At 50.5% G+C, this 25,301-nt stretch overlaps 1 protein-coding gene and 2 pseudogenes across 1 annotated transcript; 1 reads left to right on the top strand and 2 right to left on the bottom strand.

Annotated features, from left to right (window-relative positions):
* The first annotated feature begins 7,956 nt into the window (after positions 1 to 7,956).
* On the top strand, positions 7,957 to 8,986 carry LOC116238845 (olfactory receptor 14J1-like; annotated as a pseudogene).
* An 882-nt stretch (positions 8,987 to 9,868) lies between these two features.
* Positions 9,869 to 16,246, bottom strand: LOC116240313 (protein OSCP1-like; annotated as a pseudogene).
* A 4,737-nt stretch (positions 16,247 to 20,983) lies between these two features.
* On the bottom strand, positions 20,984 to 22,857 carry POLR2I (RNA polymerase II subunit I). The gene is made up of 6 exons (XM_031608744.2): positions 22,700 to 22,857; positions 22,555 to 22,609; positions 22,374 to 22,447; positions 21,633 to 21,707; positions 21,274 to 21,325; positions 20,984 to 21,178 (listed from the first exon to the last, which is right to left on the bottom strand). Exons 1-6 carry the CDS (start codon positions 22,771 to 22,773, stop codon positions 21,116 to 21,118), a joined length of 393 nt encoding a protein of 130 aa, XP_031464604.1. The 5' UTR covers positions 22,774 to 22,857; the 3' UTR covers positions 20,984 to 21,115.
* Between the last annotated feature and the right edge of the window lie 2,444 nt (positions 22,858 to 25,301).

Here is a 25,301-nt window from a genome sequence, read left to right as displayed (position 1 = left end):
TGGAGAAAAGAAGGCTGCGGGGTGACCTCATTGCAGCCTTTCAGGTTGCCTTTCTCCATAGACTACACCAGAATGCTTTTCTCTTCTGCAGATTGTCCCTTTCCTGGCTAGCCAGACAACAATAGCCTGAACTTAGACTGGAAACAAGCCAAAGTCCCTCAAGATCCAGCTGACTGGATCCATGTCAATATGTTTAATAGGGTCACTGGATGAGAAAGAGCTGCAAATTTTGGAATTCAGCTCTGCCCACACCTTCCATGAAGGCACATCAAGGACATGAGGATAGAGAGAAAGAAGGGAGTATGGCTGAATCTAGTTTGGCTTCTTGCTCCAGGAAGGTCTACGAGCCAATTTGAATGTGTTATAAAAAGAAGAAAGAAGTCAGTGGGCCTGATGATCAGGAGACTTATGTTTCTTAGCAATGTGGACACTGCTGGCTTGTTGGGTGTTTTGCAGATGGGAATATGAGTGGTTGAGGCTGATCTCTGGGTATGCCTATCCCCATTCATTCACTGGGACTGAAGGGAGGTGCTCAGCTGTCTTGGCTTTTGGTGTCCTAGAGCCTTTCCAAGGCACGTGCTGAAGCCACCCAGGCACACAGAGCTGGGTGGAGCAGCTGAATGGCTGGGAGGCCCTGGGTGGAAGTGCTTGTGGTGTTTGCACAGTGGATGGCTGTTTGACTTAGGAGTAGCTCCTGAAGTGCAGAGCCTCCTGCCCAGCTGCAGTGGTGCAGTTTCTCAGCAGATCTATAGCAAATGCTGCTGGATTTGTTTTTTGGCTGTGCTATGCCTCATCCTGCTAGGCTAGAAGTTTGCCTACATTCAAGTTTCCCCATGATGGAAACATATTTGTGCGACCTGGTGTAGGGAAATTGCTTTGGCAGGGGGTTGGACTCGATGATCTCTGGAGATCCCTTCCAACCCCTATGATCCTGTGATCAACTGCAGGGGTGGATTAATTCTTTTTATAGTGCAGCCAGTCCAAAACCATGTCCCACAGTGCCTGTCATGTCTCTCCCCTTTCCAAGGACCCCAAAATTTCATTATTGAGGAGCTTCCTCTGCAGTCAGCAAATCCTCAAAGTCACGGAGGAGTGAGAGGAGGGCTTTCCCTCTCTATTTTTTCTCCCCCAAAACATTTTCATTGCCAATTTCCCACATGTTTTAAGATGCATCAACAATTTAAAACATCAGTTTTTTTTTTTTTTTTTCCACTTCCTCTTGAATTTACCTGTTTTCCTCTGTCTTTGGAGCAAAACCTTCCAAGGGAGCCCTGAGTCCTTTCGGAGCCGTGAGTGCAGCACCCAGTCTGATGGAACAGGAGCATTTCAGATGCCAAAATGGTTTGTTTTCCTTGTAGTGGTGCTGTGGGGTGCGTGGAGGAGGGGAACTTCCACTCTCAGGGTGGATGTTCACACGAGAGGGTGTGCAGTGAGGGTAATGTCTTGGCTTGCTTAATTACAGCACGTTTCACATTCATGGATAACCTGTGTGCAACCCAACTCTGTGCAATAGCATCCATGGTCAAGTCCACCCCTCGGTCCTCATCTGTATCCTGCATCTCTTCCTTGATGGCCTGAAGTTTCACGGACCCCTCAAGCTATGAATAATTCACACTTATGTTGCCAGACCAGGTCACTTCAGTCTTACTGGCCCAGTCTACTAGCTGGAAGGAGAGGTCCTTGAGAGCAGCCCTGTGGAGAAGGACCTGGGGGTCTTGATGGATGAAAAGCTTAACATGAGCCAGCAGCGTGCCCTTGCAGCTGGGAAAGCAAATGGGATCCTGGGCTCCATCAGCAGAGGGGTGGCCAGCAGGGACAGGGAGGTGATTGTTCCCCTCTACTCTGCTCTTGTGAGGCCCCATCTGGAATACTGCGTCCAGGTCTGGAGCCCCCAGTACAAGAAAGACGGGGAGCTGTTGGAGAGGGTCCAGAGGAGGGCCACGAAGATGATCAGGGGACTGGAGCATCTTCCCTATGAGGACAGGCTGAAAGAGCTGGGCTTGTTCAGCCTGGAGAAAAGAAGGCTGCAGGGTGACCTCATTGCAGCCTTTCAGTACCTAAAGGGAGCCTACAAACAGGAGGGGAATCAACTCTTTGAAAGGGTGAGTGACAGCAGGACAAGGGGAAATGGTTTTAAGCTGAGGGAAGGGAGATTTAGGTTGGACGTCAGGGGGAAATTCTTTACGGAGAGAGTGGTGAGGTGCTGGAACAGGCTGCCCAGGGAGGTTGTGGATGCCCCGTCCATCCCTGGAGGTGTTCAAGGCCAGGTTGGATGGGGCCCTGGGCAGCCTGGTCCAGCATTAGGTGGGATGGTTGGTGGCCCTGAGTGTGGCAGGGGGGTTGGAGATTCATGATCCTTGAGGTCCCTTCCAACCCTGGCAATTCTGTGATTCTGTTGTTTCAGTGTTCATCAGTGGCACAACGCATGGTGCACGAGCATCTGCGTGACATCCCTTCACAGCCATGTTCTCTACCTGGGCAGCAGTATCTTTCCACAATGCAGTGGCCCTGATGGCTTTGCCCTGTGCTGCCAGTCGTTCTGCTTCCATTGCTGTAACCACCCCCATCGGGCGTTTGCCACTTAATCGAGGAGTCAGCGCAGAGGTAGAGGACTGGTGACTTTTGTCGTCCAGCAGTGCCTAAAGCCATCTGGATGGCCTTCACGTCTGCAGATTGGCTTGGTTCACCCTTTCCTTCTGCAGCTCGTTGTGTAGAGCAGCAGCTTTGTGCTTCCTCACAATGCAACAGGACCCATCAGTGAACAGGGCATATTTCTTCTCATTCTCCAGCAGTTGATTATATAATGGAAACTGTTCAACACACGTCACCTCCTCTTCTGCTGACGTTCCAAAATCTTTGCCTTTGTAATCTCTTCTATGATTCCTGAATGACCAGGATTCCAATTTCGAAGCCTCTTAGTGCGACTCGCTTACTGCACATAGCATCAGTTGCATGCTGGATGGAGGGGACCTTGCCCTTCAACATCCAGCCCAGCACAGGCAGTCATACAGAACAACTGTCCCAGCTGAAACTAAGGCAAGAAGTAACCAAAACTTATTTTTATCTTTTTATGTCTTTAGTTAAAACCTAAAAAACGGGAGCAGCAAAACCGTAAAACAAGTGATATTTTATCTTGTTTTTGTGAAAAAAAAAACAACAAACCAGTCTGGTTCGGTGGAAGCTGTTGCAATTCTTAGTGAGTTCTCAGGGTGTTTGTCAGAGATTTGTGATGAAATTTTACTCTTCCTGAGCTTCAGCCTTGAAATAGTTGTTCACAAATGCACCTACTGCCAAAAAGTGAGGACAGGAAGAAGTGTGGAGCGACACCATCGCTTCACACGTGGTTGTGAAGTGAGGGATATCTTTCTCTGGCAAGAGAGGTCTTCTAAAATTCTAGTGAAGAATCAAATTTTTGAGTTGGGTGTCCAACTGCAACACTATATTCTATATATATATATATATATCTTATCTGAAAATGTACTGGTAATGTCCACTGGCAATGGAGTCACGGATACACCAAGCAATGGATTAATTTTCTGGCAGTCTTGCAGCCTATTCCCAAATTCCTTTATCAAGATGGAAACTAAGGCTGCATATTTCTCCCCCGTTCGCAGAGCTGTGTTTAGGCAACGTATCAATCAAAATGCCTGAATTTATTTGCCATACCTTGAGCTATCTGATCAACCTCTAGGAATACCTAAGGTGCAGGAGGCAAAGGGATGAGGCCAGACTCTTTTTAGAGGTGTGTGGCGATAGGACAAAGGGGGAAATGGCCACAAACCGAAGTTCTGCACATGTGTGTGTAAGAACTACTTCACTGGAACAGGGCTGCCCAGGGGAATCTCCTTCTTTGGAGACAGTCAAGACCTCCCTGGATTCGTACCTGTGCAACCTGGGCTCGGGAGCCTGCTTTGGTAGAGAGGTTGGACTGGATGATCTCTGAAGGTCCCTTTTGAATGCTACAGTTCTGTGATGCTCTATCAGATGACACTGCACTGTGCCCTGCTTTCAGCCCAGGCTATGCTGGTCACACACTGATGTTTGGTTGTTGCTGAGAGATAGATGCACGCCCAAGGCTGCTTGGTGGGAAGAGCTGCCCACCACGATGGTGCAGAGCAGGGATGACTCCAGTCCTCATTTTCCCCTGGTTATCTTAATCTGTCTTTATGAGTGAAACTACGTTGGTTGATCGTTAACTTTCACAGAATCACAGAATTGCCAGGGTTGGAAGGGACCCCAAGCATCATGAATCTCCAACCCCCCTGCCACACGCAGGGCCACCAATCATCTCACCTAATGCTGGACCAGGCTGCCCAGGGTCCCATCCAACCTGGCCTTGAACACCTCCAGGGACGGGGCATCCACAGCCTCTCTGGGCAGCTGTTCCAGCACCTCACCACTCTCTCCATAAAGAATTTCCCCCTGATGTCCAACCTAAATCTCCCTTCCCTCAACTTCAAACCATTTCCCCTTGTCCTGCTGTCACTCACCCTTTCAAAGAGTTGATTCCCCTCCTCTTTGTAGGCTCCCTTTAGGTACCTTTCAGTACCTTTCAACTTTGTAGATGCACACCCAAGGCTGCTTGGTGGGAAGAGCTGCCCACCACGATGGTGCAGGGCAGGGATGACTCCAGTTCTCATTTTCCCCTGGTTATCTTAATCTGTCTTAATGAGTGAAACTACGTTGGTTGATCATTTGTGGGGCTCCATTCACTGCCCACCCTGGGAAAACTGCCAGTGACACTCCTTGAATCTCCAGACAGCTCCACACCTTCACCTTGATTGCAGGTTCTTTAACTCCCCATCTGATGTCTCTCTGCCTGGACCCTCCTCTGATCCCCATCCACAAGGGTTCACCCAGCCTGTTGCCCAACCCACAGAGGACCTCCATACATCCAGGCAGCTCCTTCACACGGAGGGTTTCTTCTGAATGTTCACCACCTGCCTCTCTTGGAGAGCCTGGATCCACGGTCTTAGCACTCCAGTCATTGCTGTCAGTGTCACGGAGCTGTGATGGCCCAAATGGATTCTGGTCCTCCTCTCCCTGTCCCAGGTAGAGGGCACAGGCATTCCTTTCATCTGCAGCATCTCAGGTGTGTCATCAGGGCCAAGCTCAATTTTGTCATGGGGAAATCTCAAACCGAGCCCTAAAACCCTGTATAAGACTTTATTTCAGAGCATAAATGTGCTGGACTGGATGGCAGACAGCAATGTAAGGAGGAAAGGAGAGATTCATAGGGAGAGCAAATCCGAGCATTGTCCAGGCCAGAACGAAAATGGATTTTGTTGTGTAAACCTGATAGGAACCAACTTTACAATCAGAGATTTCCAATCACTGAGAACCTGATAGGAACCAACTTTACAATCAGAGATTTCCAATCACTGAGAACCTGATAGGAACCAACTTTACAATCAGTGGTCTATTTCCAATCACTGAGAACCTGATAGGAACCAACTTTACAATCAGTGATTTCCAGTCACTGAGAACCTGATAGGAATCAACTTTACAGTCAGTGGTCTATTTCCAATCACTGAGAACCTGATAGGAATCAACTTTACAATCAGTGGTCTATTTCCAATCACTGAGAACCAGTGGAGGTGATGCTGATCTCCAGAAGAGGGAAGAGGCTGCCGGAAAGATCCTGGGCTGTGAACATTCTGTAACCCAGGAACCTTGAAGACTGTTGTTCTGTTGACAACTGCATAATCAAGGGGGTGAGGTGGAGGGAAGAACCAGCAGCATTTGAGAACTTTGGCACATGAGAGGCATGCTTGGCACCCAGCAGCGCCCCTTTCCTTCAAATCTAAGAGTGATCAAAATCCCTGAGCATTGGCTGGGTGAGAAGAGGACGAGTAAAGGATGGGATAAGAAGCAGCAGCAGCGTTGCAGAGCACGAGGACACAAGCAGAAACCCTGGTGCCATGTCTCGTACCAGCTGTGAACGGGCAGAGCCTTGGCTGGCTGCACTGCACCCCTTACTTCAGCACTAAGGTAGAGATGATCCCCGTTCGTCCCTGTCTGGGTGTCCTGTCTATAAACACTGGGCATGAAAAGGTGATTCTTATGCCCAGCAGTTTTTCCCGGAGGAGAAATAATACTTCTAGAAGAAATGCTTGCTCAGCCAAAGGAGGAAACACCGGGGATTGGTTCAGCCTGTCTCACACCAGGCGCATCTCCAGGGAGCCTGGTGGGGCTCAGAGAAAGGGAAGCCTTGGGCTGAGCCTCTGCTGCCGAGATGGGTTGGGCTCCTGGGATGCAAGGAGCTCATACAACTGGGCAGCACTGCAGGGAGACAGATCTGCCCAGGAACAGCTCCTCTGCACCGCACCGTACGACCTGCATCCGGCATGGGGAGAGGGGAGAAGGGAGAGATGCTAAAAGCCGCATGGACTGTGAGCGCGCCGAGAGCTCGCAGACCGTAACGTGGTAAGCCTCTGGCTGCTGAGCAGTGCTGCTGCTGAGCAGTGCTGCTGCAGTTCCCCTAAACCTGGCGTAGCCCAAAGCTTACGAGATCTTTCGGGAGGACTCCAAGTCCAGAGGCACTTAGAAAAACGTTGCAGGGCTGTGAAAGCAAGGTGCAGCTGTGTGCTCAGGCTGTCCAGCAGAGTCCCTGCGCCCCAGGGCTGTGTGCTGGGGCAGGGACTCTGCTGCCTGCCAGGCTGCGGGGAGACGTGTGGGGGGAAGGAGCCCCCCGGCAGGGCAGGGACCTTCTGTTACAGAGCTGCTGCCTGGGGCAGGGGGCTGAAAGCTACGCAGCACCCCAGGACACTGCCAGTGGACTTTGAATGGAGACGAGGCTGTGGTTAGGTGTCTCAAGGCGAGCTTTTCTCAGTCTCCGTTTTCAGTTTTGTCTTCTTTGGCTCAGTGGGAATGCAAATAGAGCCTGTGCTGTTAGAGAAGAGGCAGGGACCCCTAAATCAGCACTAGGACCCGCCACAAGATCCTTTGTTGTTCCTCAGCCTGTAGAAAGCACTAGCATTGCTCGTGCAGTGTCGCTAGCATTTGTCTGACCTTTGCTGGAGCAACCCTCAGTTCTGCCCTCCTTCCCCAGGATAGAACTCTACTGATAGTTTCATGGGAAGTGACAAGTTGCCTTTGAAATCTCTGAGGTGGGGGATGAAGATTCAGATGTAGCTCAGACACCAATGCTATGGGTTCTGTTTCGCAGATGCGTCTTGGAGGTGTTCAAAGAACGTTGGGATGTGGTTTAGCAAGAACCATTGGTGATGGGTGAATGGTTGGACTGGATGATCCTGTGGGTCTTTCCCAACCTTAGTGATTCTATGATTCTATGATACGTGGAGGAAAAGCATCCATGCTCCTCCTAATTTCTGGGTTCTAGGAAATGATGTATGCGGCCTCAAAGTGGGAATTCCATTCAGGACAGCTCATCCTTGGTTCACGTTTGACTTTGCCCCTGTGGTTCCTCCTGGGCTGCTCTGGGACGCAGCTCTGCAATAACAGCTCCGTGGAGAGAACACCTCAGTGCTAAAGCCACGTAAATGTTGCAGGATGCCTGTATGCAGGCAGCCACAAAGAGCCCACTGTGTGCTTGGCCAGAAAGGAGAAAGGGTAGGATGAGATAGGTAAGGGGCTTTGGAGGTCATGCACTTTGAACCTGAATTCCTCTGGTCTCAGCAGCATCTTGAGTCTTCAGGGGAGCTCCTCAGTGCAGCCATCAGAGGACCCTGCTTGACAGCTTTATAAAATTGGAGCAATACTTCTGTAAATACGCCTTGATCCTGCAGGTTTAGTTGATTTGAGATCAGCTCATAAGCTATTTTTTCTGTTGTTAGAGGGCCGGACTGACTCCCCTAGAGTCCACAGCAGAGTCTCCTATTCCCAGTGACATCCCCAGCCACCACCACACAGAACTCAAGCAAGGGGATTTGCAAAGGTCTTCCTGAAATGCGAGTAGCAGGCTGGGGGGTTGTTACAAGGCACGGAGTTGACTTTGCACGGAGAGGTGACACCAACATCTTGTTGTCTCTCCCTCCTTTAATAGGTCCACATATTTAGAGACAGCAGATGCCCAACAGCAGCTCCATCAGCGAGTTCCTCCTGCTGGCGTTTGCAGACAGGTGGGAACTTCGGCTCCTGCACTTCTGGCTCTTGCTGGGCATCTACCTGGCTGCCCTCCTGGGCAATGGCCTCATCATCACAGCCGTAGCCTGCGACCCCCGCCTGCACACCCCCATGTACTTCTTCCTCCTCAACCTCGCCCTCCTTGATCTAGGCAGCATCTCCACCACTGTCCCCAAATCCATGGCCAATTCCCTTTTGGACAGCAGGTCTATTTCCTACTCAGGATGCGTTGCCCAGGTCTTTGTCTTCTTGGCTGGAGCAGAGTTTTCTCTTCTCACCGTCATGTCCTACGACCGCTACGTTGCCATCTGCAAACCCCTGCACTACGGGACCCTGCTGAGCAGCAGAGCTTGTGCCACCACGGCAGCAGCTGCCTGGGGCTGCGGGTTGCTCAGTGCCGTACTGCACGCTGCCAATACATTCTCACTGCCTCTCTGCCAAAGCAACGCTGTGAACCAGTTCTTCTGTGAAATCCCTCAGATCCTCAAGCTCTCCTGCTCACACTCCATCCTCAGGGAAATATGGGCGACCGCGGCTGTCGTCTCTTTGGCATCCGTGTTTTTTGTTTTCATTCTTTTCTCCTACGTGCAGATCTTCAGGGCTGTGCTGAGGATGCCCTCTGAGCAGGGACGGCACAAAGCCTTTTCCACGTGCCTCCCTCACCTGGCCGTGCTCTCCCTGTTTCTCAGCACTGCCTTTTTTTGCCTACTTGAAGCCCCCCTCCATCTCCTCCCCGCTCTCAGATCTGGTGGTGGCCGTTCTCTACTCCGTGCTGCCTCCAACGCTGAACCCCCTCATCTACAGCATGAGGAACACGGAGCTCAAGGTTGCTGTTAGAAAAGTTATTTCACAGATGTTTCTGAATGTTTGTAAATTTACGCTGTCTTATAGCTATCTTTAGTGTTATTTGCATTTGTTATGCTCCTCGCCGTGTTTTCAATTCATCTCGCTTCTACCGAGGAATGAAAGTTCTGCTTACTTTTGAGGCTGTATGGAGGTGTGTCTCAGTGCTACCTCTGAGTCAGCACCCGCTTAATAAAAAAAAGGAATTGCACTGCCTGAAGACCTGGCTCTGCTTCTCAAGCTGGTGCCAGAGACGGGGCTGAGCAGCTGTACCCCGAAAGCCCTGTTGCTCCACGGTTTTGGGAGAGAAGAAGATTGCTGTGATGCTGGGAATTGTGGCAGACTGAGGTTAGGGTTTATGAGTAAGCGAGTGGCATCTGGTGACAGTGGAGATGGTGACTGGTCAGTGAGGTGCATCCCTGCTGTCCCGCACGTGGCAGAGGACATTCCCCAGCAGAGGGGATATGGAGATCCTAAGGGTTCTCCATGAATGCTGAGGGAGGACAGTGACTGGCGCCCCGTAAAATGAGAGCTCAGCCAAGGAGGTGTCACCCATAGGGTGGCCATTTCTCCCATCCGTCCCCTTCAACAGCATGTGAGGTGTTGCCATCCCTAACAGCACTGCCTCATAGCCACCTCGTAGCCACCTCGTAGCCACCTCGTAGCCACCTCATAGCCACCTCATAGCCACCTCGTAGGCACCTCATAGGCACCTCATAGGCACCTCATAGCCACCTCGTAGCCACCTCGTCGCCACCTCCCAGCCACCTCGTAGCCGCCTCATAGCCACCTCATAGCCACCTCGTAGCCACCTCGTAGCCACCTCGTAGGCACCTCGTAGCCACCTCATAGCCACCTCGTGGCCACCTCGTGGCCACCTCGTAGCCACCTCATAGCCACCTCATAGCCACCTCATAGCCACCTCGTAGCCACCTCGTAGTCACCTCATAGGCACCTCATAGCCACCTCGTAGCCACCTCGTAGCCACCTCGTGGTCACCTCCCAGCCACCTCGTAGCCACCTCATAGCCACCTCGTAGCCACCTCGTGGCCACCTGGTGGCCACCTCCCAGCCACGTCACCTGGACCACCTTCTGCCTCTCCCAGCTCTCAGCACTGCTGGTGATTTTTCTGATACAGGAACAGAGCTGGGCAGGGCGGTTTCTCGTATTCTGGCCCTCCTGCAAGACAGCAAAAAAAAAAGAATTTTAGTTTAATTCAATTCAACATTACCTGGAAAAAAAAAAAGGGACGCGTTCTATCAGCTGCAGTGATTGAGCTTTTGTAATAAATCGATGTTTTCACACAGTGACAGCAAAAGAATTTTTTTTTTTTTATCTTTCCAGTTTCTGTTTTAATAGAAAGAGAAAAAATAAATCTTGATGCTTTCCTGTACCTGCATTACGAGTTCTTTGCCTCTTATGCACTGCACTCCTGTTGCATCAGGCAGACCTGATGCCAGAAGCCAAATTTCCAGCAGCTTTCTGGACGTGCATTTGGCGCACAGTTTGGGACTGCATTCTCCCATGGTTGTAAATCTTACACGTTTTGCTTTGTTACTTCTAAAGAAAATTAAAAAGGGGGGGAAAAAAAATATATATATATCCTTCTTTGTACATATTTGTTCCAAGTTTGAGGACTCTGTCTCCATAAAGCTCAAAAGATCCTTCCCTTTGTGGAGTGACATAATTTCCACCAGTGGTGAACTCGGTTCTTTTAACTTCATCTCCATTGCAATTAAACATCCTGATGACTCCTGGTACTTCTGTACCCCAAGGAACAGGGCCTGATATTGGCAGCACAAAGCGACCATTAGAGTTCTGCACTTTATCCTTCAGAAAGATTAGAGACCCTTATGTGCATGTCCTGAAAAAAAAAATGAGGAGCGTTTGCCTGATCAGCTGAAATTCACCAGCAGAAAGACAGCCATTCATCTCAATCAGCTGTCGGAAAGTTTCATCCACTTGGTTCAGAATGCCAGGAGCATCACAGATGAAATCTTTGATGGCATCCAGGTGATTGAACGTGACCAGCAGGATGTCTTTGGGCCGGGGACACAGCAAGACTTGGTACTTGAAAGCCATAGTCATGAGATCATACAGCTTATCCATGCTGGCCTGGTTCAGTCTCATGATTGAAGCATGAGCTAGCCGGTCATACACGGTTCTCAGAGCTTTCTTGGGATAGAGTTCCTGTGGTTTAAACAGCTTTTCCATCAATTTTTTATTGAACGTGGTTGTGATGATGTCATTCATAACTTTTCGGGCTTTCTCACCTGGGATGCTCTGGGCGCGCAGCCACTGGTCCAGGGATCCTGACCTGGTGTAGGGATCCTGCTTTGGCAGGGGGGTTGGACTCGATGATCTCTGGAGGTCCCTTCCAACCCCTACGATTCTGTGATCCTGTGATTCTTTGTCTGTGTGCAGGGATTGGTCTGAGCAGGTGGGAGTTTGTGCGAAGGAGCTGGAATGTTCAGCTGCAGGCTCCAGTTGAGAAGTCTGCTGAAAGGAAAAGTGGTGGAGGTCCCAGCTGACTGATGAGCAAAGTGGTGGGGAAGAGGAAGTGAGGAGGAAGGTCGTCTGTACGGTGATTTTCCCAGACATCCTTAGGAGACAGCCTGAAAAAGCACAGAATGCAACGAGCTTCTAACACTTCTTCGCTCAACAGAAAAGTAATATTAAAAAATATATATATATATACTCTCAAATATGAAAACTCATTTTTAGGACAATGTTCTTTGGAAAATTTCCTCTTTTATCCCAACTTTGAAACCTCCCTCATTAAGAGTACAGATCTTGAAGACTTGAGGGAAATGGCTTATTAGGCCTTTCTCACTGTAATTAGTCCCACGGCGTCGAGTCCAAGCATTGCAGATACTGACTGATGGAACCACGTGATAAAAGTAAAGTCAAAAGGAAATGCTGAAGCGTCTTGGAGCATTAATTAGCCCTAACAGAGCAATTACCAACAAAGACTCGTTAGAGCAAATAACTGGAGGCTGCAATTACAGGTAGGAAAAGACCCTGTGGGGATGATTTTGTTATTGGGTAAAGCCTATGGTTTGTTTGATGAAGCTAAAAGGCCAAGCCACAGATCCGGTCCCCAGGCAGGGAGGTCCTCACACATGTCCAGAGCTTTTCCATGGTCAGTGAGTGCGTAATGTTCTGTGAAGGAGAACGGTCTGACACCTCCTGACCTTCCTGTAGGGCTGCAGGGAGGCAAGGAATCCTATAATCACAGGATGGTGCACTGCTGCTGACCGACACCATGTGAGCTGGTTGGTGACATCAGGATTGGAGGCTGCCTGGCCTCTTGTGACCCTGCGATGCTGGAATTCGCAATCCTGAAGGATATGGGGCAAAGTGTAAAATCAGGATGCTGAATTTTAGGAAAGCCAACCTTGAGCTCTTCAGGGAGCTGGTCAACAAGACCCCCTGCAAAAGCATCTGCAGGGGTAAGGGAGCGGAGCAGAGCTGTCAGATCTTTAAGGCAGCTTTTCTTCAGGCTCTCCATCCCCGGGTGAAAGAAGTCAGGAAAGAAAAGCAAGAAACCGGCAGGGCTGAATCAGGATGTGCTGGTCAAACTGGGCAACATGGAGAAAATGCTGGGCAGTGGGAGCAGGGACAGGTACTCTGGGGGGAACATAGGTGTGCTGCTGGCTGTGTAGGTATGGGGTCGGGAAGGGCAAAGCCCAACTGGAACTGGGCTTGGCATGAGTGAAAGAAGAACAAGAAAGGCTTGTACAGGTATGTAAACCAGAAAAGGAAAGTCCGAGAATGGGGTACTAATGGGTACAGAACTGCAACGTGGATGTGGCACTGGGTCCTGCTGATGTCTCCCAGTGCTCCTCCCAACCCCACACGCAGCTCTCAGGCTTCTTAGCCTGGATCCCTGTCCTGTTAGCTCAGGATCCCTGCGCCAGTGGTAATGCAGCTGTGGTGGGCATGAGTGGACCAGGAGGGAGTAGGGGTTGGGAGGGTGCTGGGCTTCTGACAAGGGGCAGCTGGGCACTCTGACGTGCAGCATTTTTCTGATTCCACGGTGAAGGTGAGTGCATTTCCTCAGCAGCACTGAGGGGGTGAGGGTTTTTGAAGACATACGCCTAAAACCAGCAGCAGTACACACACTTGGACAGCAAAATGGAGATGTAAGTGGCCAGAACAGCTCTGAGCTGGTCTCAAGCCAAACACTTCAACAGCCAAGCCTGAGTTCCTGGCGAACACATCCTGCTGGCACGACAACAATGTGTGGATGCCCTTTTTATGGTGCAGGAGGTGAACGCCTGCAATGCTCCGGGTACAGCACCGGTGGGCATGTGCCATGCTCTTCCAGCCATTCACCAGTGCTCTCCCTCTCCCTTCCCCAGTGAAGCTCAAGGTGAGGGTCTCTGTGCTGAAGGTGGGACCTCTGCCTCAAGCTGACTGGTTTGCTTGGTCCACAACGGGCTTCTACCTGCTGGAGATCGAAGTGAAGTCATTCCAGAATAGGTGTGAGGAAATGGACGTGTGATGTTCATGGACATGGTCTAGAACCAGGATTGGATTTAGCAGGTATTTCTGGTGCTGGAGACCAACCACGTCCCTTCCTGAGTCACCCCTGCTGCCACTGCAGGGAATGCTCTGCTCCCTTCCTAATAAGAAATCTTAGAGACTTTGACCCCAGGGCTTTCAAATCCTTGGGGATATTCTGCTGTATGAGAAGAGTGAAGGGAAGGATGGAGCTTCTGGTGTTCCAGCTGGTGTCCATTGCCCCCATCGCCCCTGGGCACTGCTGAAAAGAGCCTGACTCAATCCACTTCACTGCTGCCCTTTAGATGCCTACAAGCATTAGTAAGATCCCCTCTCAGTCTGCTGAATGGTCCGAGGTCTCTTAGCTTTTCCTCATAAGGGAGCTGCTCCCAAAATCGATCGTCTTTGTGGCCAGACTCTTGCCAGCAGTTCCCTGGTCTCACCAGTGCAGAGTAAAGAGGGAGGATCACCTTCCTCAACCCGATGCCCACGCTGTATTTAATGCACCCCATTGACCTTCTCGGCCACAAGGGCAGGCTGCTGGCTCACAGCTCACCTGCTGACCACCAGGTCGTCCAGGTCCTGCTCCTCAAAGCTCCTCTCCAGCAGATCAGCCCTAACCTGTACTGACAACAATGCCTGTGCTGCCTTTGGAGCCTTTTTCAGTAACTCCCACAATTATCTCCTCCATCATTTTGCAGTTAGCGCTCTCTTCTGTTCCACATAAGGCAAGATTCGGGAGAGTAGAATTAATAATTCAGGGGGTTTTGTAGCTGAATTTCAAAGAGGGAACTTCAAATCGTAGCTGTTCTGACATGGCTTGGTAAAAAAAAAGTCAAAAAGTGCCACCAGCAGTGATTCTCCTACAGGAAATGGAGTGGTGAACCGGAGAAGTCAGGAAAGTGGAAGTCAGTTTTCATCAGCAATATCCAGAAAATGAAAGGGAACAGGAGGGGTTGAATCAGTTCTGCAATCAAGGTCGGGTACCCAAGCATGGACTGGGGTTGTATTTCTGTGCTCTCAGCCACCATTCTCTGCTGTGCTCACAAAGCCATCTCCCAGTTAACACACAATGGGATGCAGCTCCTTTACATTGATTGCTCCTACTGGCTGCACTGCATTAAACCACGGTTAAACCTTGTCTGAGCAAGGAGAATGCTTTTCAGGGTGTTTCTAAGACGAGTTTCTTATGAAGCTTTTCCTCTGCTCAAGGGATACGCGAGGTTTATCTGCACACAAAGCCACAGGTGGCTGATCAGGCTGGGGCTCCAGCTGAAGCTCTTCCAACATCTGGGGTATTGCAGGCTCTGTGTCCTGTGAGGATGTATAGGTTGGTAATGAGGCAGGAACTGATTTTGAAGATTCTTGCAGATTCGGGGCACCTTTATGGTCTGTCACTTCTGTGGATGTGCTTATGGGAGCTGGGCTTAGAACTGCTCGTATTGGCCTTCCCACACCCATTGCACTTAAAGGTCAGACTCCACTGTGAATGTGATGGTAGTGGGTGAGGCTGGAACTGCTTGTGAAACCTTTTGTCCACTCATTTTCCTTGGGTCCCGCTTTTAAAAAGTGGCTTCCTATGACCTAATAAGCAATGCAAATCTTCCAGACTGGGGAAAAGGGGATGGCAGCGAGTCAAATGGTTCAGTGATGAAGCTGATGGTGAAAAAAAGGGGAAGAAGTTAGGTGGGCAATTCCACCATCCTAAAGACCACTGAGCTTGGCCAAAGGGACATTAGCACTTACCTACGAGACCCTGGGAAAGAATGAATATGTATGGCAATGTACTGCATGTGTATGTGATATGATTTGTTTAGTAATAGGGATTGGTACAATTAGTTTAAGAACCAATACGTTAGTTTAGCAAAAGGAATCCATAAGTGATAGCTCTGAAACTTTCCACTTCAGCTTTAGTGAGCGAACAGCTTTGTTTTTCCTAATAGTTTTGCACTGGGGATGATCCCGCTTCACAGGAGCACCAGAGTCAGAATGGACTATTATCTTTGCATCCACCAGGTGCGAGGTCTTTTTCCTTGGATATCATATATATTGACTTGGAAATTGCTCATCGTGGCCTAACAAGCGATGGAATTTATCCAAACTGGGGAAAAACAGCTAGAGGTCAGCCAAAAGTCTGTGATGAAGCTGATGATGGGAAAACGGAGAGAAACCAAGAGGTTGTACAACCACCTTAGATGCAACTGCATGCCCAGAAAGACATTAGCATACATTAATGAGTCGTTGCCACCGCTGATCCGGACAACGTAGCCCTTCCACTCCTCACCAAGAGAATCAGCCGTAACCTCCTTGGCCATTCGCTTCTCATAGAATGTTCTCAGCTTGCAGTCATCATCCACTTCAATAAGCTTCTGGCAGCCAGTGGCTGGGAAAGAAATGTTGAGCTTCATCCTCGCCGAGTTGCGCCGCCGCACAAAAAGGCTCTTCTTTGTCTGAAGAGGAAGACGGTGACCAAAGCCAGGAACTCACCCTTCCCTGCTGGTGATGCAGAAAACCAGCCCCACCTGTCTGGCTGGCAAATTCCCCAAGAAGCCCCTTTCCCCCTCCTCGGCTGGTCTTTAAAGAGCCTGGGTTGCTGGAGGAGAGTGCTGTGTGATTGGTAGGGTGCCCATCACATGAGGAATATATATATATTTTTTTTTCTAGCCAAACCTGTTCCCCAGTTCTTGTGGGACCAGAGGGTGTCTCTGTGATTCTTAGATGGTATCGGAATGCTGTTGTGCCAAAAACAGAAAGCTTAAAGAATTTCACTCATTGTACTCTCAAAAAGGTGGACGAGTGACTCACCTGCATGAGATACTTGAGCTTTAAAGAGGATAGGCAAATTTGAAGGGTGTAAAGCTAAATATTAGCATTGCTGAACTGCTGTTTGAACAGAGTGTAAAAAGAATGCGTGGATGAGAAAAGAGAGAAATTAATATTCGTGTTTTCATTTAATTGTATTGCATGGGAAAAGCTTGAAAAATATAGTAGTTTGGGTTGGAATCACTGTGATGTTCTTTAACTTGGGAATTTTTTTAGAAACGAATGTGTAGGTATTGGCTGCTGTGTAAGACAGAGTGGATAGCTAGAAAAGTGGAACAACTGTTGCATTGCCTTGGGCCCAGTGGTTTTTTAACTCATTCAATCTTATATTAAGCACTGGAATAGGCTCCCCAGGGAGGTGGTTGAGTCACCATCCCTGCATGTGTTTAAAAACTGTTTGGATGTGGTGCTCAAGGACATGATTTAGTGGAGGGTTGTTAGAGTTAGGGTAGTTTGGTTAGGTTGTGGTTGGACTCGATGATCTTTAAGGTCTTTTCCAACCAGAGTGATTCTGTGATTAATGAGTGTTTGAAAATTGAATATGTTTGCCAATATGTATATGCATGTCTTCACTGTTTAAAAGTAGAGCCTGAACTCTGAGTGCACGTGCTTGTTCTGACAAGTTGCCAGGTACATCATGAGGAATAAAGGAACGTTGCTTTCTAACACCACGCTGGAGATAAGAGTGTTTTCTTCCTGGGTTTCAGATGACAAACTTGAGCTCCGTGTGCTGCCCGTGCTCAGCCCCACTGCACCCCACACGGCAAGCAAGGAGTGCTGGGCAGGGCCTCCATCTAAATCACCAAACAAGGAAAGATCCTGCAGAGCAGCTGGCTTCAGCTGAGCACCCAGATCACACACAGGTCCGTGGGGCGGGCTGGAAAGGCAAGCTGCACATCAGGAGGAGCTGTGGGCAAGGCTGAGCTGCAGCCCTGGGCTCCTCCAACACAGCTGAGCAGGAGTTAAGTATACCTTGGTCTGGGCTTAAACTGAGCCCTGAGCAAGGAGATGGACAGCCTGGGAGCCTGGGATCCTGCAGGGTGCTCTGGATGTGAAAAGCCTGCAGCAGAGCTCACAGCTCCCTGCACACCAGTGCTCAGAGGGGCTCCCTATGGAGCAGTTAGAGCCTGGCTTGAAGCCATCCAGGCAGCACTATGAGAGCAAGATGTGCACCAAGGTCATCCTGCAGCCAGGTTCAGGCTGAGAATCTGCCCTGCGTGATTCAAAGGAACCTGGCTGCATGCAACAGAGGTGGCAGCACCCTGCTCTGCACCCAAGGGAAGTGCCCTTCATTGCTTGGCAGAGAAGCAGCCGGGATTTTTCTTTTCTGCCTGAATCTCCAGTTGAAGCAGGGACTGGAAAGAGGTTTAACACTACTTGAAAACACAAAGTTGAGCACTGGCCTTGGAAAGCCATGAAAAAAAGGGAAAAGGAAAGCAGGGTCTGCCTCACCTTGCCGTTACAGAGTGGAGACAGCTGTCAGGATTTCAAAGGGAGCAACTCAGAAAAGTAACTGGACTGCAGAAGAGGAGGGGAATCCTCAGCTGGAAGGCTCCAGGTGAGCAGTTTGGATTCCTGAGCCCTGGATGAGCCCATTTTCACCAGGATTTACACAGAAATGTGGGTCACAAACACAGGGGATGAGTCTCAGATGTACCTGATTCCTCCAAGTCCCTGCTCCCAGTAGTATTGCCTCTCTGTATTTTCTTTTTAACTGAGGGGACAGATTTATTCTCATTACACTGCACAGATTCAAATTATTCTAATAACCTCTTCCTTTCCCTTTTCCCTCCCCTCCCCTTCCCCTTCTTCCCTTCCCTTTCCCTTCCCTTTCCCTTCCCTTCCCTTCCCTTCCCTTCCCTTCCCTTCCCTTCCCTTCCCTTCCCTTCCCTTCCCTTCCTCTCCTTTTCCCTTTCCTCTCCTTTCCCCTCTCCTCTCCTCTCCTCTCCTCTCCTCTCCTCTCCTCTCCTCTCCTCTCCTCTCCTCTCCTCTCCTCTCCTCTCCTCTCCTCTCCTCTCCTCTCCTCTCCTCTCCTCTCCTTTTTTCCTCTCCTCCTTTCCTTTTTTTTCTCTCCTCCTTTCCTTCCCTTTCCCCCTTCCTTTCTCTTCCCTTTCCTTTCCTCTCCTTTCCTTTCCTTTCCTCTCCTCTCCTCTCCTTTTTTCTTCTCCTCCTTCCCTTCCCTTCCCTTCCCTTCCCTTCCCTTCCCTTCCCTTCCCTTCCCTTCCATCATAGCTCTATGTGCTTTTACCCATTCTCTGACGCTTTGTACGACTGTTCCTGTGCTCTTCTGCCCCCTGCCAGCTGGACAGGGAGTGGGAAAAGAAGAGTCAAAGGACAGTTCAGAACCAACACTGCTTTACCCCAAGCGGGATCCTGGTTCTGGCTCCATCTGCTGCCCAGCACAGCAGGTTGACTGAGCCTGATAAGGTGCAATGAGGGGAGCAGCTGTATCAGGGTATGCTGCACACCGAGGGACACAGGAAGGGGTTGGAGCTGGGAAAATGAAGTGAGCAGAGGAAATCAGCATGCTCTACCGAATTGCTGGCTCTCTAATACAGCATAGCTGGAAGTGTGCTTCTCCCTCTCCTTCTAACCAGCAAGTCACAAGAATTCCTGCCTTCCTTCTCACTCTTATCTAATGCCTCCAAATGGATCATTTCCATCTCCAACCCTCAAATTCCTTTAGGGCAGGCATGTTCAACTCCCAGCCCAGCCCAGCCCATACTGCAGCCTCCCCCCTGCTACTCCCTGCCCAGTGACATGCAATCATCATTCAACAACAACCAAACACTGGTGTGTGATTCACACTGAGTTGAAATCAGGACACGGAAAGGGTGCAGCAGAGAATTCACTGCTCCACACGTTAATGAAAATTATATATGTTGGGTGAAACCAGTCTCTGTGCAGCTTTTTACTGCCTTAAATATCAGTCTACCCTGAATTGACTCCAAGAATATTCTGTCACCTTGAGGTCACCTCAAATGTCTCCCAAATGAGAAGCATTCACTGATCTTGTTAAAAATTTCTCTTGGTCTGCATTAGGAGTCACTGCTGCCTAAACTGAAGGCTGGATGGGGACACAGGCACTTACTTTAGGATTAGCTTTGAGCCGCCCTGTTGAAATACAAACCATCTGCTGGGTTGGACTTTGCTTTGTTTCACCACCAAAAGCCCTGCTCTCATGGGGCTCTGTCCCTCCTACGTCCCCGTGATGCTCTCTTCCTTCCAGCCAAATTCTCATGGCTGGATCCTTTGGTGATCTCTGGAAGCTGCCAAGTGCAGGATAAAGGTTCCTAGAGGGAAACCTCATCACAGGGTGTGAAGTTGTAGGACATGGCTTAATCTCAGCCTAACCCCAAACGTGAGCACTTTTGTGAGTGTTCAGGTGCTTTAGAAATTGGGAGAATTCCTCCAGTATGTGAGCTGAGGGTGTTGGTGTGTACCTGAGTGCCACAATGGGGTTTTTTGAGACCTTCTGCTCACATCCCTCATCTCTCCAAGAGATTTGCTTCCCTCTCTGGTCCACATTGGCAAACGATGACAGGGACAGGAAGCGAAACATGCAGAAATCCTGCTGAAGAGCAGCTCTATCACAGACCCCAAGCAGGACAAGTGCCACAAGCAGTGCTTTGAGACAGTGCTGGATGCCCAGAACTGCTTCAGAAACCAGGGGTTCAGAAGGATCACACCTGCCTGTGCCAGTTCTCCAGGTCTGGCATAACCCAATGATCACAGCACTAACGCCTCTTGATCTTTAATCAAAGTTTGATGGTTCCTTCACAGACCTGAAACCACCCTGAGCCCCCTAAAGCTGTTGCAATTGCCTTGAGACATGTCCCTTCCCAGCCCTGCTCCATGCCAGTGCTCAATAGCAGCAACAGGAACAGAGATGGAACAACCATCTCTGCCAATTCTAAAGATTATCTTTAAAGTCTTTGTTTCAAAGCCATTAATTTGGGCCAAACCCAACAAACAACACTGCTGGGACCAACAAGACTTCTACCAACCACAGGCTTCAGGATGCCAGGGCACAGCCTGGGGCCTCTGCTGGCACCATTCACCAGCTGCAGCTGCACCAGGCTGCAGTATGAGGCTCTCTGGAGATATCTCCAGTATCCAGGGGCCAATTTGGGGCCCAACTGGGCTATTCAGGGTATCAGTGAAGGAGATTTGATATCTCTTGGGGCAATTTATGCTTTGATGGTGTAATCTGAGACAGGGCAAAGGAGATTTGACACTCAAATAGGCAATCGAGGGATGCAGAGTGTATGATGTGGTACACTAGGGGTTGGAGTACCCAGAAGGCAGTTTTGGCCCCCGTGGGGCTATTCAAAGCACCAGGACTGCAGCAGGGACCCACAGGGACCCACAGTGGGAAATGTGGAGCTCAGGACATCTCTGGGAGCCGAACCTAGGATCCAGTGAGGTGACAAGAGCTTGGTTGAGGGCACTTGAGGCTCCTCTGGGGCACCTGGGATGACATTTGGAGGTCCTAGGGCTGCAATTCAGGGCCCATCAGGACACTCTGGGGGTACAAGGGATGCCACGTGGGGACACTGCAGGGGATCTGAGACTCCATAGCTGAAAGTGATGGGTGCAACATTTCTGCAGGGACCCAGCCACGTGACAGTCATGCACATCCCAAAGCCTCCCCACTGCCCAGTGCCCCACAGAGCTGCCTCCCATCCAATGCTATCCCACAGATCCACCGACATGACCCACTGCCAAAAGTCAACCATTTTTTTTGTATGCAAATGCCATTCTGGCAGGTACAGAGAAGAAATTTGGCAGGTGGAAGGGGTTGTACAGGAGTCAACAGCTGTTTGGGGGGGACAGCCAGACTCAGGGACGCAGGCATCACTCGGTCCAGCGGTGGCCACAATGCGGGGCTGTGCAGACATAGTAGAGCCTCATGGCATCCTGCAGAGTAGGGGGAGGCGGTGGTCACAGGAGAGGGATATGAAGGGGTGGCAACAGCAGTTGGGAGGCTGTGGGACTTGGGGGTGGTGCCTCACCTCAGCTCTTGCACTGTGCGACTGGAAGAAAACAGCCTCCTTGTGTCCACACCTGGGGGAGAGAAAGGAAAGCAGTGACACAGCAGGGACGTGGAGGCCCTGCGTGGCACAGGAACCACAGGAGGGGATGTTAAATAACCCCACAGGGAAGTAAAGGAGCTGTCAGGAGGGTACTGGTGATGTACAGGATATAGCAGAGCCCTGCAACAGCAACATGGCAGGGATACCACGCCCCTGACACTGGTAAGGTCAGAGCCCAGAGGGAAAGCAGCAGGGTTGAGGACATCTCTTGGCCCCAGGGGAGCCCCTCACATCCCTGCAGGGGCTCCTGGTCCCCACAGGGATCCCCGAGTCCTCACTTCTGGCAGGGGTGGTCCTCAGTGCGCGGCAGCGTAGGGTCCTGGGAGACATCAGCGATGATCTGCGTGAGTTCACTGTGAGGAGACACCCAGACTGTTAATCAACCCTCCTAATGAGCTTCGAGCTAGTTAACGACCCTGTCATCTTTCTTATTACGTTCTTAATAATTGCTCTTGAGTCGTTCCACCTTACTGCCTTCTCCTTATCAATTACTCTCTATTTATTCCTCAATCAATCTTATCAGCAATTCCAACAGGTCCTTTATGATTCTTATTAACTGCCTATAAATATAGGTCCCCTATTAATTTTCTCCATTAGTTGCCCTCCCTTATTACCCATCCTAATTGATTACTCCCCCTTTACACCTTGACCACTGTCAGTAACCCAATCATTCCTTTATCATCCTTACTACCTACGAATTGATCCACTGCGTTAACTGCCCCCCGGTCAGCCTGCCTTATTACCGAGCCACCTGCTAAGCACTTTCCTCACTAATTACCCCCTTATTAACAACCCCCACCACTCTTTTTGAAATCGCAGCCCCCATTCATCAGCCTCCACTGATACCCAGAACGGGGCCGACCAATGTGCCGAGGTGGGAGGATCGAGGGGAGGAGCTTAGGGGCCGTCCTGTCGGGGGGATGAAGGAGGGGGTGGCAGGGATGGCAGCGGACGGCTCTGTGGGTTGGAATCCTGAGGAAGGGGTGTCGGGGGCGGGTCCCAAGGGGGTCCGCACTCACTCCACTTCATGCGTGATCTTGTTGACGTAGATGCAGCTGCTGTCGGCCTCCTGCTGGTAGTCGCAGTTGCGGCACTGGGGGCAGAGATGGGAGCGGGGAGGGTCACGGCCCGGGCCCAGCTCTGAGGGACGCGGCTCGGGCTGAGCCGGGCCCGTGGGGGCACCGAGCCGCGGGGCCTCACCGCGTAAAGCAGCACACGGCTCTCCTTGTCCTCCTTGGGGTACAGCATGTTGTTGCTAAAGAGACGCGAAATCAGCGCGGGGCCGGGCTGGGCCGGGCCAAGGCTCGGTCCCGGTCCCGGTCCCGCCGCGCCCCGCCTCCCTCACCACTCCTGGCAGAAGCGGATCCCCACGAAACCCGGCTCAGAGGGACCCTCCGACTCCATGGCGACCCCACGCATGCGCACCGCGACCGACTACGGCGGCTCCGCGGGGACAAAAGGCATCAGAGCGCGGCCGGAAGTTTCCACGCATGCGCACCGCGTCCAACCATGGCGGCTCCACGCGGACAAAAGACATCAGAACGCGGCCGGAAGTTTCCACGCATGCGCACCGCGTCCAACCATGTCCGCGGGGACAAAAGGCATCAGAGCACGGCCGGAAGCTTCTGCACATGCGCACCGCGTCCGATCATTGCGGCTCCGCGGGGACAAAAGGCATCAGAGCACGGCCGGAAAGTTTCTGCGCATGCGCACTGCGACCGAGACCACGGCGGCTCTGCGGGGACAAAAGGCATCAGAACGCAGCCGGAAGTTTCCGTGCATACGCACCACAACTGACTACGGCAGCCCCGCGCGGTCAAAACTCATCGGAGCGCGGCCGCAAGTCCGCGCGTGTGCCGGAAGGCATCTTCCCCATCTCCCCCCGCCTACAGCTGGGCTCTTTGGGTGTTATAATCGTGGAATCATTAAGGTTGGAAAAGATAACTAAGCTCTAGTCCAACCACCGCCGTGCTTCCTAAGCCATGTGCGAAGTGTCACATGCACACATCCCTTGGACACCTCCCGGAATGGTGACCCCACCGCTGCCCTAGGCAGCCTGTTCCAATGCCTCACCACCTTTTCTGAGAATTTTTTTTTTTTTTTTTCCTAATATCCAACATGAACATCCCTTGGCACAGCTTAAAGCCATGACTGCCAATGTACTGACAATTTCTTGCCTTGTGATCAGCGGAGTTGGAGAAGCTTTGCTTGTTTACACTGAGAGAACAGGCACGTAAAGAGGAACCAGATCTCAGCAGCCGGAGAAGAGCTGACTTGCAACCCAGAAACCCTATCACAAATAAAATACAGCAGCAAGAATGAAGAAGTGCAACCAAGCACAGGGAAAACGACTTATTGTCTTTTTTTAATTAAGGGAAAACTATGCCATCAGTAGTGCTGGTAAGAGAGCAGCATACATGCTATGATAATTATGAGCCTTTAGAGACAGGATTGTAGTGAGACTCGAACTCAGCTGTTCATCAAGGAGCTTTATTAAATCAGACTCTGCTACAACAGCAGGGTCGGGTCACTTCTAGTAAGTGTCCACAGACCCAACATACACACAGGGTATTTATACACTTTTTCAGGGGTGACTTCATAGCAAAAAGGGGGGGATAACAATGTGCTCATCATCTCTTTCGGTTCCTTCCATAACATATTGTCCTCGTTCGTCATGCCTCAGGTAATCTTCATTCTTTACCTTAATTCTCTGAAAAGACACGTGCACTTACTCTTATCTGATAGCCAAAATCTCTGCTCAAGCATTTCAACACTCATTTCTCATCTATTCTTACCCTGACAATTCTACGATCTTGATTTATTTGTTGATTAGTTAACCTAGTGACCCTACCATGGTCCTGGACGGGGCTATACAGGGGTAAATGAGCAGCTTATGTTGCAAACTCAGTGTAAACCTTGCAGTTTCTTCAACAGAGCCTTTGCCTCCAAGCACAACACAAACTATTTCCAGTTGATGTGGTAAAAGGAAATCTGCGTGGCCTCACGCCTATGACTTTGTGTAAGAACCTCCCAGTAGCAGCTTCTTGCACAGGGAATTGAACTCAGGAAAAGCAGGATGCCCCCAGTTCTTTTGTTGAAAGCTGACAGCAGGTTGTACCAAACAGTGTCAGAGCCCCGATCCTGCCGTGAATTCAGGATCAGGAAGGATGATCTTTTGTTTCCAACTGCTCAGTAAGCAGCAAGCTGCTGCACGCAGGTCTGTAGTCACGTTGTCTGAGCTGGCACAGGGGTAGAGGCCGTGGGGCTCCAGGAGGTAATTCCCACATGGAACTGTGGTAGGTTGGCAGCTTTGCCAAATGGGGAAATGAGCAATACATCTTAATGTCTGTAGTTCTTGCTCTTTGTGTATTTTTTTCTCCTCCTTTTCCCCAAGGGTCTTCTTGAAGTCTGTCATGGCTTCACCAGAGGAAGGTCATGCTTGACCAATCTGGTGGCCTTTTATGATGGAGTGACGGCATCGGTGGGCAAGGGAAAGGCGACCGATGTCATTTACCTGGACTTGAGCAAGGCCTTTGACACGGTCCCCCACCACATCCTTATCTCCACACTGGAGGGATGTGGATTTGATGGGTGGACCACTCGATGGATAAGAAACTGGTTGAAAAGCCACAGACAGAGGGTGGTCATCAATGGCTCCATGTCCAGGTGGAGGCTGGTAACGAGCGGCGTCCCCCAGGGGTCTGTCTTGGGACCGGTGCTCTTTAACATCTTTATCAATGACATCGATGACGGAATCGAGTGCACCCTCAGCAATTTGCTGATGACACCAAGCTGAGTGGTGCGGTTGACACGGTTGAAGGACGGGATGCCATTCAGAGGGACCTCGAGAGGCTGGAAAGGTGGGCCCGGGTGAACCTGATGAGGTTCAACACGGCAAAGTGCAGAGTTTTGCACTTGGGCCGGAGGAATCCCAGGCATCCCTACAG

The sequence above is a fragment of the Phasianus colchicus genome, chromosome 35 (genome assembly GCF_987193195.1).
Source record: "Phasianus colchicus chromosome 35, bPhaCol1.hap1.1, whole genome shotgun sequence".
NCBI classification, from domain to species: Eukaryota; Metazoa; Chordata; class Aves; order Galliformes; family Phasianidae; genus Phasianus; species Phasianus colchicus.
This window is presented reverse-complemented; position numbering and strand designations above follow the sequence as displayed.

Excerpts from the sequence above, each read along its gene's own strand:
- POLR2I (XM_031608744.2), bottom strand. The coding sequence starts at position 22,773 with ATGCGTGGGGTCGCCATGGAGTCGGAGGGTCCCTCTGAGCCGGGTTTC. Across the intron at positions 21,708-22,373 it reads AAGATCACGCATGAAGTGGA|TGAACTCACGCAGATCATCG; the intron begins GTGAGTGCGGAC and ends GTCTCCTCACAG. Across the intron at positions 21,179-21,273 it reads CGCACAGTGCAAGAGCTGAG|GATGCCATGAGGCTCTACTA; the intron begins GTGAGGCACCAC and ends CCTACTCTGCAG.